General features: G+C 33.8%; 1 protein-coding gene across 1 annotated transcript in view; it reads right to left on the bottom strand.

Annotated features, from left to right (window-relative positions):
* The window catches only part of DHTKD1 (dehydrogenase E1 and transketolase domain containing 1), a 67,584-nt gene that overhangs the window by 37,831 nt on the left and 17,532 nt on the right, over nucleotides 1-12,221 (bottom strand). The window contains exons 2-5 of the mRNA XM_074268644.1: nucleotides 9,442-9,597; nucleotides 6,208-6,419; nucleotides 4,983-5,177; nucleotides 1,429-1,698 (exon numbers count right to left, since the gene is read on the bottom strand). Coding sequence (XP_074124745.1) covers nucleotides 1,429-1,698; nucleotides 4,983-5,177; nucleotides 6,208-6,419; nucleotides 9,442-9,597 — 833 coding nt within the window. The remainder of the gene's footprint in view (nucleotides 1-1,428; nucleotides 1,699-4,982; nucleotides 5,178-6,207; nucleotides 6,420-9,441; nucleotides 9,598-12,221) is intronic.

Raw genomic sequence — 12,221 nt, forward strand, 5'->3', positions numbered from 1 at the left:
CATTCTCTGTTAAAAGGGATAGTCCCTTGGTTACAGAACATGGGTAATATATTTGTAAATGTAGATAACACAAAAACAAAAAAGAAATAATAGAATGTTGGTATTCAATTTAATTTGTCATCTGTTCTTTGAATTGACATTATTTTTCTTTTTTGACCCCATTATTTTTCTTTTTTTTCACTGTTAAGTGACTTGCCCAGGGTCACACAGCTAGGAAGTGTTAAGTGTCTGAGACTAGAATTGAACTCAGGTCCTCATGACTGCAGAGCTGGTGCTCTGTCCACTGCGCCATCTAGCTGCCCCTATGTTATTTTTCTTAACCAAACTCAGGCAGCCCATTCATTTTCCATATTTCTAACAGTCAATTTTCACTCAAGTGTCAATAACATGGTTACTTAAGTAATTTTGTTAACTTACATCTGTTACGGTTACCAAAACACTTTTAATTATCTGGTCTCCACAATCTTAAAGTGGTACCCTACTTTACAGATGAGGAGATTAAATCTTAGAGGAATCCATAATCATACAACTAACAGTAATGGCAAGATTGGGCTCAGAAACAAAACTGTTAATTATGTCAATTCTCTATCACTATACCAGAAGCAATGAGCTGAATATTTTGCTTCCATGTAATTTGATTAATTTACCTGATTGCTTCAATTTCTATTTGTCAATACCCCAATTTGCCTCTCCTTTGGATTGGAAAAAAATCATAACCATAATTTTCAAAATTGCTTATTATTTAACAAACTTCTGGAGCCAGATCTATTAGAATTCAACTTTAAAATTGATTTCTCAAGCAATCAACTTTAGATTTGAAAGCCTCTTGATCAAAATAAACAAAAACATTTAATCTTCTTAATTCAATTCTAATCATTAAGTCTCACAGATTCTATGATAAATGAAACTTAACTGTGTCCCTGAAATTACAAAAATGAAGGTTACTCTAAAGTATATTTTTTCCTTGGGCCACATGAAAAGGGAGGGGGGAAGAAGCACAGTATAATGTTATGACTGAATTTGCTTTGATGCTGTTAGTCTTATTTAAAATAAATAAATAAATAAACTAACCACCATTTTGCCAGAAGACTTTCAGACTTCGGAAAAGCATGTAGATTTAACTTTCAGGGAAACAATGTAATCTGTACTTCTTGAAAGCATCAAAGATGGCTCTCTTCGACTACCCACAAATTCCAAAGACTTGTGATGAGAAAAATCCAGCTAAAAGATCCCTCCAGGGAACCAGGACTAGTTTCTTGCAAGTCTGGCTTTCAGATTTGGTGCTGATAGGTTTAAATGACCAGGAAGAATTCTTTCCAAAAAGATAGCAGTCATCAATCACCATCCAAGCCCATTAAACATAGTATTCTACTTTTCTAGTTCTTTAGATCTCTGCCCATCCACTTCCAAAATAAAATGTTAAAATACCTGCAGACATATGACTTTGTCCCCTGGCTGAGCAGAGCTGTCCGTAGAGTAGTCACCATCTAACTGTGACTGCTGTCTCCCACGAGTTTTACCTACAGCAACAGGGTTGACAGCTTCAAGGTGTGAGGGATTGGGCAGCATTGTAACATGAAGAGGTCGATGAGACCCAAAATCAAGATCCACAGAAGAAGTCAAATGAGAAAGGACATCTCCAGTAGCAGAGATGCTCTCTGGGAATTCACTTAAGCCACGCATCTTCCGAAACATGAGCTGTATAGGGTAAACAAAGTACAGTAGTTGAAACAAATGAACAAAGAGAAAATTGTACTTTTATCACAGTAGAAAATCAAGGAAGTAAGAAATTTTATTCAATTTAAAAGTTTTGGCAGCTTTGGACTATTTGTATACATTATATACATAAGACGCTTTGTAGGCAGATGTTAAAATGGGCATTCAAATTCACCTGTTCACTGCTGAGAACAATTTGTAAATATTCAAAGCCAAATTTTAAATCAATATATTTAAATAGAAGCCTCTTAATAATGTACATATCAAGATATCTTTGACTTGGGAAAAGTAAATATAAAATATACACAAAAAAGCATCAAAGTAAATGGGAAAAGGAAGGAAGGGAAGAATCATTTGTATTAGCCCCTACTCTGTGCCTGGCACTGTGCTAAGTGCTTTACAAATATTATCTCATTTGATCCTCCAACTGCCCTGTAAAGAAGATGCTGTTATTGATTCTATTTTACAGTTAAGAAAACCAAGGCAAACAGAGTTTAAGTGATTTGCTCTGGTTCATAGCTAGTATATGATTGGAGCCATATTTGAACTCAGCTCTTCCCGACTCCTGCCCCAGATTTTTATCAGTTCTATCTTGGTACCACTTGGAAAAATTTCCATAGTAAAATTTGGAAGAATTAAGCAACAGGTAATGAGTTCTACTTTTGGACATGTTGAGTTTCAGGTGCCTACTCACAGGTGAACATTCATTTAGAATTGTCTAATGAATTTATGATATAGGGATCATATCATTCCCATAATGATATGGAGAGAGCAGTATCACAAAAACCCAGAGATAAGAGAGTATCTAGGAGGATAGAGGGTCAATAGCATCAAATGCTACAGAGGTTAAAAAGGATTGAGAAAAAGACCAAGAAATTTGGCAATGAAGAATAATTAAGAACCTTGGACAGACAGCTTCAATTGAGTGATGAGGTCAAGAGCTTGATTTCAATGGGGTCAAAGATAAGACAGAAAATAAGGAGTAGATAACTTTTTCTAAGAGTTTGACTGAAAGGAAGGAGACCTATGAGACAATGCCTTGAGAGGATGTTAGAATCAAGTGAAGGGTTTTTAAGAATGAAGACATCTGTGAATTTTTGTAGACACCAGCGAAGGAACAAAGAGAAAGCATTCAAATTTTAAGAATTTTGCTTTAATAATTTTGAAAAGCAAAAGAACTCATCAGATCTTAATCCCCACTTAGGCAGGAAATAATTTTCTTAAATTAAAATCTATGAATTAAGAAAAAGTGAGACTGACTACAGAATAGAGTTTATGAAAAAAATATAAAAATATTAGAAAGCTAGATTAGGACTCAAATGTGAAGGTACTTAAATGACAGAGGAAGAAAGTTATATTATCTGGAAGGTAATGAGCAGTCACTCAAAGTTTTTGACTAAGGAAATAACTTCACTAGACCTGTGCAAAACAAAGATTACTTTCGAAGTGGGATTAAAAATTTACAGTTGAGAGAAAGGATTAATCATCAACCTCTTGCAATTAGGAAAATTGAGGCATAAATATTTAAGTAGTTGTACTTAAATAATTGAGTGACAAGAGTCACAATCCCAATCTGTAGGATTTAACCACTAGATAATTGGCACTCTATATCAGAGAGGAACCCTTGAATATTTATAATATCAAAACAATTCAGGGATTTCTGTGATAACAGTAGTACTGATATTCATAATCCATATTAGAGCTAAAAAAGATTAAAAGGACAATTCTTGGGGTAAATATGTTATTTCCTAATAGTTCAGGAGTCCTTGGTCCACAGACTGGGATTAACTACTCTATATCAGAGACAACTAGCAAGGGCTGGGATATTTGCCTCTTTTTCTACTTTTCACAGAAGAATAAAATTACATTTAGTGTCAAGTAATATACCAGATAACAGGTTTAGAGGGTAACTGGGAAAGGATAGAAAAGGAAAAGTGAAAGTGAAAGAAGACAAAAAACTGATGTTTTTGAAACCCATATTGTAGATGGCTACACAATACTGGAGGATTTGATGCAACAAACTGAGGAGTATAGGACCATGAAGATGAGCATTAATTTGGAGGGGAGGAAGGAGAAGGAAAGAGTAAAAGGTAAAAAAAGAAAGAAAGAGACACCACTATATGAGCCAAGATAAGATGTGGGAGAAAGCAAAGAAATCTCTATCACCAGAACTATAAGGGACCCTAGGAATTTAAATGTATATTTGAGACTAATAATTGCTCATACTAGTATTTCAACTTTTCCCCCTCATTTTAGTAGCATTTCTCCCTGAAAAACTGTGAATGCTAGTAGAGAATCAGTCTCAATAAAATAAGGGATATGTTTATGTTTCTTCATGTTTCCTGGATAGGGAGTACAGGAAATTAGAATTAAAATGAAAAAAAAAATCTTCTAAGAAAAGTCTCTTTTTTCTGAAGAAAATCTTTGTCACAATATATTATAGAGCTTTTAAGACAATTTCTATTGCATAGCTTCATGGATTTAAAAAAAACTAAATTAATAAAGGTATCAAAGTTTTTATTGTTCAGTTATTTTTTAATTTTGTCCAACTCTTCTTGACCCCATTTGGGGTTTCCTGAAAAAGACAATGGAGTGATTTGCCACTTCCTTTTTCATATCATTTTATAAGTAGAGAAAGGAGGCAAACAGAGTAAAATGACTTGTCCAAAGTCAGCCAGATCTGAACTCAGTTCTTCCTGACTCTAGGCCTGGTATCCACTGTGCCACTTAGTCATCCTTATTAAAGTCAATTACCTTCAATTATATGTCATAGAAAAACCAGTGAAATTTAATATTGGATAAAACTTATTAACCTAAGACTTTTGTCATGTCCCTTTCTATTTAAATCTTTATACTAAAGTTTTCTGAGAAAATTCTAAAGCAGATAAATTAGACGCAGTAAAAAAAAAATCACAAAACTTCTTGTATTAAAAGGTATTTATTATTAAGGTGATTAAAATATGATAAAAAAACACTATTTACCAATGAATGGATGTGAGATTTTTTTTGTATGGCATATGTTTAGAATTCATCTATTTAATTTTAATATCCCTGTGAGAAACAAAGCTTCAAAATACCCTCAAAGAAAAACAAATGTATAGGAAAATAAAAGGTAACTTGGCTTGAATACTGAGAACAGAATGTAGTTTTTTTCACTAGTTGATACATGCCTATTTGGATTTTCAAGACAAAGCATAGACATTTCAATCTAAAAAAGGATAGGTTAATCAATGTTAGCAAAAAGATAGGAAGAGTATTTGTCTTACTTCTGGCGGGAATTGTAGAAGGCCAGTCAATAAATTTAGCCTCCCTCGGTGGGGCATTCCAATAATAACATCTGTCACACCACTGTAGGCTGCCGTCTTTAACAACTCATGGAAAAAACCCATCATGCTTTCTGCCCCTTCACCACCATATCTCTTTACTGTGGCAAATTTGGTGGCCAAAAAATGGTCAAACTCCTGGAAAACAGAAGATCAGCTATTTTAGTCACACTAAAGCATCTACACAATTGAAAAGCTTACAGACAGAACTTCTTGAGATCAGGTACTATATATCATGTTTATGTTCCATCTTTCCACAGTATCTACTACCTTCTATGGAAGAGAAAAATATAGTTTACTAGAAAAAGATGTTTTAGAAGTTTAGAGTTGCTTTTTTCTCTGTCATATCTATACTTTTCTTTCCTTTGTCTTATTGACATTTAAAAATATTATTATCATTTTCATAATTCTTCTACCTTGCAAGAGAACCTGGACTTATAACAAAGAAATGTAGCAAAAAAAAAAACCCAAAACATATTGAACCATGGTTTAGAATGTATTCTTCATTCCACACCATAGACTGCCACTTCTTTGTCAAGAGATGGAAATTATCATCAGTCATATTCTGAATTTCAGTGTTGTTTTCCTTTAAATCACTGTACATATATATCCCTCTGCCATATTTCTTATAAAATGTTGTTACTGTTAAGTACTCATGAAGGAAGATGCTGTCCACTTCCAGAAAAAGAAACTATAAACAGAAATGTACGCAACATATATACACACATATATACATATACATATATGTTTGTATATGTGTGTATGTGTACATTTGTGTTTAATTGTTGCCCCTCTAAGGGAGGAGAAAAATACACAGAAGAGAACAAAAGAAAACTTAGAAGGAAGCATAGAAAAGTAGGGGAACTTTTAAAACAAGTGTAGTATTTAGTATATTGTTTTTTTGACACCATTCTAAGTACACACACACACACACACACACACACACACACGCGCGCGCGCGCGCACGTGCACGCATATACACTTTTTAAAAAATCCAGAAACCATGGGTTAAATCAATACAGAAACTTAATTTCTTCTCTTCAACTGATTTAATCACAGATTTATATATTTCTGCATTAGATGAGTTACATTGTTCCAATATACCCATAAATACCCATAGATATCTTATCTTACCATAGATATCTATTTCCACACTGACATTTTGTACCTGAGATTCCAGCATTAGTCGTGACAGATGTTTTCGTTCTTCTGTAGTGAAGGTCTCCTTTTTTAATTCCTCAAATCTTCTTGAAAACCAGTCTTTCTCCTCCTGACTCTGCAGCTGGGTTGTTTCAATAGAAATCTGCCCACAGTAGATATGGTTAAGATAAGCCAATACTTCTTCCAGAGACGCTTCCTCCTTCCCCATGCTCAGTAAGCCTAAAGCAAAAATCAAAAGTGATAAAGAGAATAATTTTTACAAATTAAAGCATATTGTATAACAATAACTTCAATTTTCAAAACCATTTTATAAACTTTCAAAGCACACTAGATTTTACTAAAACATTGATAAAAATCTCTTATTTGTATAGTTCTTAGCTTAGAATACAACAGGTACAATTTGTTGAAGTGAATAGAATTTAATAGATGCCAGCTTTGTGAAACTAAAAACCTGGTGGTTAGAGGTTATAGTGGTAAAAGAAAGTCTATATTTCTCCAGTGCTAGAATAAACATTTACTTGTTAATGTTTAAGATTTTTATATTTCCACTTTAAGTTTATTATTTTAAATGAAGAATTCAAGTTTTTCAATAAAATGTAATGGAACTCATCAAAATGCTATTATGGTAGCCCACAGAATTATTTTGTCTTCAGCAGGAATTTCCACAAATTTAATGCTTACATAATTAAGCATAGTATTGTAAAAATTGGTCTTGATGGATATGTAGTCAGCGAATCATGTGTTTAAATATCAAAACAATACATTTACAATGTAATTTTAAAATGAATTTAAACAATTGTAGGAAAAAATTCAATGAATTACATTACCTTAAATCTTTTCTAGTCCTTGTTAAATTTGTAATCAGTATGCATATACAATTATCAATATATTAGGATACTTCATACCTTTCATTTACACAAGTTACATAAATACTATCACATTAATGTTACATCTAACTTATTTTTCTTAAATTGTTGGAGTTTTAGTTTATTACAGATGTCTTAATTTGCAGTGATGCTGTGCATATATTTAATTGATGAATTATTATCTCTTTTCAATTTGTAAACCTCTTATTAACTATGACTTCTTATTGAGTAACACAAATCCATATACATCACTATTAGCGTAATGATCAGAACCCTGGCATTGATCTAATATGTTTATATCTATTATTTACAGGCTTTAAATTAATGAGTCCCTATTTATAGGCTGCTGACCCCTCATATGCCATAAAAGTTATTTTTGCAAGGTCACTCCCAGTAGATCATTCCTCCTCCTCCATTATTTCCTTGGCTTCTAACCCTTTATGTTCTTCCAATCTAATCTAACTGACCTGTCTTCAAAGTTTTTATTACTGCTAAATTCAACTAGACATTGTCCTCTATCCTTGAATTCCTTGGTTCCTTCTCTCCTACCATTCCATCTTGCCAGTTATTAACTCTGGGCTTCTGACACCACCTATTTCTATTCCTATGCTGCTGAATGATTGAAGAGGAACATGAAAATTAGGTCCTTTACAAATTTATTGTGCCCAAATTCAAGTGGACTCTGATTGACTCTTTATTATGATTCACTCAGTTGCTTCACTAGGACCTAAGTTCCCTTAATGTCAACTTATATCCCTCTTTCCTTTTACTGGAAAGTCTCAAGAAAGACTTCTTAATTTTATATGTTCCTGTTCCACTTCCTCACAAACCACTAACTCTTCAACTACTTGAAATCAAACTTCTGAGTAAAATGCTTATTATTAAGACTTTCTATCCAAGGTTGCTAATAATTTAAGATTTTTCTGTCCAAGGTTATCAATGCTTTCCTAACTGCTAAATACAATGGCTTTTCCCTTGGTCTTTATCCTTCTTGACTTTTTAAAAAATCTCAATTGCTTTTAATATTTCTACTCAACCTCTTCTCCTGGAAACTTACTCTTTTCTTGCATTCTATTATCTTGCTCTTCCCTGGTTCTCCCACCATCTGTCTTCCTACTCCTTTTCTTGCTTCATCATCTATATTCCACTTCACAGAGTGGGATGAGCTCTTCCCCTTCTTAATTTTTGCCCTTAGTGGTATCATGAGTTCAATTATCCCTAAACCCTCAGCTCCCATGTCTATATAGCCAGCCCTAATTGCTCTCACTAAGATTGTCCAAGACCCTCTTCTCTTTTCCCTCTACAAACTCTTATCAGTTGCATGCTTTTCACCTGGTTGTGTCCTTTCCTTATCTCAAACTCAACATGTCCCCCCCAAAAAAGCTCATCATTTTTTTATCACTAAACCTATTCTTTCCCAAACTTATATATTTCTATTTAGAATTCTGCCATATCATTTATGATTTATCATATTTATCATTTTAGTTGTCGATGGGGGTTTCCTTTACTTCCTCTCCTCTCACTCCTTAACCCTTGCAAACTGGCTTTGGCATTTGCCATTCAACTGAAACTGCTCTCTACAAAGTCATCAATTATCTCTTAATTGACAAATCTAATAAGTTTTTTTCTCACTTCTCATACTTCTTGACCTATCTGTTGCCATAACACTCGTGATCACCTTTCTTTTCATTCAGAAATTTCATTCAGAACTCTCTCCTCTAATTTCTCATGATGCTAATTTTTTCAGCCTCTACTCCTACCTGTCTGAAAATTCCTTCTGCATCTAATTTACTGGTTCAACATCCATAGTATGTCTTCTAACTGTGGGTCTTCCACAAAATTCTGTCCTGGGCTCTTTTCTCCCTTACTTTTTAAATTCTATCTCAATAAAATCATAAGTTTTTATGGATTTAATAGTGTGTCAATCATATTGATAAATGTGTCTGTTTTTAACCCAATACACATCACCAGCTGTTGCTTTTGATTGATGGGTGTCACTCCAGAATGTTTTAAAATATGGTAAGGTAGGCAAAAACATGTGAACCAAAATAGAAATCAAATCATTCCTCAAAATGCAATCTGTATTGCATTCCATTGACTCAACACCACTTACTTAGGAAAGGTGAATGAGCACAAAATATGTACTAAGAAGTCCATCTTAATTCAGATGAAGAAGTACTGTCACCAGAAGATTCTATTAGAATAAAAGAGTGTTTTGACTTCCCTCCCCAAATACTACCTTTGAAAGCTCCATTTCATGTTTTGGTTTCAATAAGCAGAGTATGAACTGCATAGATATGAAATGGAAGATTGATGGATGAGTATACTAGGCTGACGAGCCTCTCGGCCCAACAATGACTACTATTGAACTTTACCTGTGGTATTGAAGGGTCCCTGAAGAGTCTCAACAAGACTTTGGATTTCAGATACATTCTCCATCACAGATTGACCAGCAAAAAGAGGGTTGATTTTGGCAGCTTTATGGCCATGTTCACAGTACGCTGTGACCAAACGGGCAAGACCATGATCAACTAATATAAAAGGAAAAAAACATAGCTTATTAAAGATTGTCTGAAAACAGAAGATATAGCATTATACACAAATTTTAAGGCCCTTAAAAATTGACCAGAACTTCAGTAAATGGTCAAAGAATATGACCAATTAATTCTCAAAAGAACTGTAAGCTATTAATAACCATATGAAAGAATGTTCTAAATCACTAATAATACAAATGTACAAATCAAAATAATCCTAAACTTTCACAATATACTCAACAAATTGGCAAGGATAATAAAAATATAGGAATAATCAGTGTTGAAGCGACTGTGGGAATATAGGCACATTGTTGGTGGAACTGTGAATCAATAAAACAATTTTGGAAATCCATTTAGAATTATGCAAATAAAGTGACTAAAATTTCCACATTCTTTGAGCCAAGATTCCATTACGAGGCATTTATCCCAAGGAAATCTTTGATAAAATGTCCCAATATAGACCAAAATAATTATAATAACACCTTTTTGTGGCAGCAGAAAGTGGTAACAAAGTTTATGCTCATCAACTGGGAAACGTTTAAATAAATTGTGTTACATGAATGTAATGGAATTTTTCACCTGAGCTCTGTCAGTCTATTCTATCACACTGTGAAATGGAAGAAATGATGTATATTAATGTGCTGTATGAAATAAGAAAATTCTTTAGAGAGACCTTGAGAGTGTCTTATGTGAGTGCTTATCTAGTGTGAGTTCTCTCTAAAATAGTCTTTTGGGCAAATATATATTTGCCCATTCTAATGGGCATTCTAATAAGGTTGGCCAATTCATTGGAGTTGCATTCTTTGCAGTAAAGTCTGACATGGGAAACCTTGGCACAGGACTTCCCAGCATGGAATACCCACATCAAAGAAAGCACCATGTAAAGAATCACCAAAATAACTCAAAAGAAATTTGAGTTGTGCAAATTTAGAGAATCCATCCCAAATGTTCACATGGACTATTTGTGCTCTTTCTAAGGTACAGCATTTGAAGCTCATATTGGTCTAATCTGCCACAGTTTGACATACCATAATTTGATTCTAAAATAATCGTGTCATTTTGGTCTTCTTTGAGAACTAAGAATAACAACCAACCAACCAAGAAATGACAAAATATGATATATACAGTGAAACATGAAAAGATACATGATTAATGTGATAAATACAGAGAAATGCTTCATAAATTGGTTGAGTGATATATGTTAGGCCAAGAAACAATACATGAAAAAAAAAACTACAGCAATGTAAATAAAATAATAACAACCACCACAAAACAATCTGGAGTGTGGAGTGGGGGAGGATGGTGGGAAAAATTTTGAAGATATAAAAATGAAAGATATCAATAAAATTAAATTTAAAAAATAATTGTCATTTGATTTATTAAAAAAGGCAATGGTTCTACCTATGTTTGACATTAACAGTTTCTTTTCCAATTTTCTCTATAACTAAACTTTATTATTGTTTCTTTTTAGTGATTTCATTGATGTGGGAAACCATTGAAATGGAAACTCTCCTCCTCCAACATATCATAGATGCCTGGAACACTGAAAGGGTAAATGATTTGTCTAGCATGTATATCAGAGACAGGACTTTATCTCAGGACTGGCTGACTCCAAGACCAGTTATCTAGCTCCTTTGCTATGCTTCTTTTCAAAACCTTAATTAAATGCATTGGATTTTATTAAACTGAGATAGCTTAAGTAATGAAAGGTAAAGTTTTTATTTTAATGTCATTTCCAAAACTGATAAATAAAAAAGGAAGGGGAAGAGATGCTAACTAGTCAATCAGGTAATCACTTATTAAGCATTTACTACATGCCAAGTATGATAGAATTGGGTATAAAAAGACAAAATAATCCCTGCCCTCAAGAAGCTCTCATTCTGGGGTAGGAAGCCATAGAAATGTATAAGTCTAAACAGCTACAAAGTACATTCAGGGTATGGAAGAAAATGCACAAGAAGCACAAGAAAGTAAGGAAACAAGCATTTATTAACATCTATTATTTGCCAAGCAGTGTACTCAGCACTTTACAAATAATATCTCATTTGATCCCCACAGCAGCTTGTCTGATTAAGGGATTATGAGGTTTGGGATTCACTCCTACAATATGTCACCATTTTTAGCTTAAGATAGTTTAATGATTACAATAAAAATGGAACAGTACAATTACAACAACACAATAGTAATATTGTGATAAGCACGATTGCAAAGATAGAAATAGAAGTAACAATATTGAAATAAAACATCACCAATTTGGGGAATTAGCAATTCCTGACTCAAATAGCTGGGGAATCCTTGGGTCATAGCTTTCAGAGTCCCAGTTGGGAATGTCCCAGGCAGAGCATTCTCTCCATGGGTGAGATTCCAAAGAGATTCTGCCTTAAAGGACTTATGCATGACTAGACAAAGAAGAATCAGTGCCAGCCAAGAAGACTTTCAAACCATCCTGGATATCTGCATTGGGGGGAGGGGTAAGGGGTAGCCAGCCTACTCAATGAGGCTCTAGCAAGTTGATTTTTTTTCAGGGAATTGGCTAGGTTTTTGAAGACAAATTACTCAAGATATTTTGACCTTAAAGAAATGGCCTGCGGTTCTAATGGTCTTGTGAGGAAGAGAGCCAT

The sequence above is a fragment of the Sminthopsis crassicaudata genome, chromosome 5, assembly GCF_048593235.1.
Source record: "Sminthopsis crassicaudata isolate SCR6 chromosome 5, ASM4859323v1, whole genome shotgun sequence".
Taxonomy (NCBI): domain Eukaryota; kingdom Metazoa; phylum Chordata; class Mammalia; order Dasyuromorphia; family Dasyuridae; genus Sminthopsis; species Sminthopsis crassicaudata.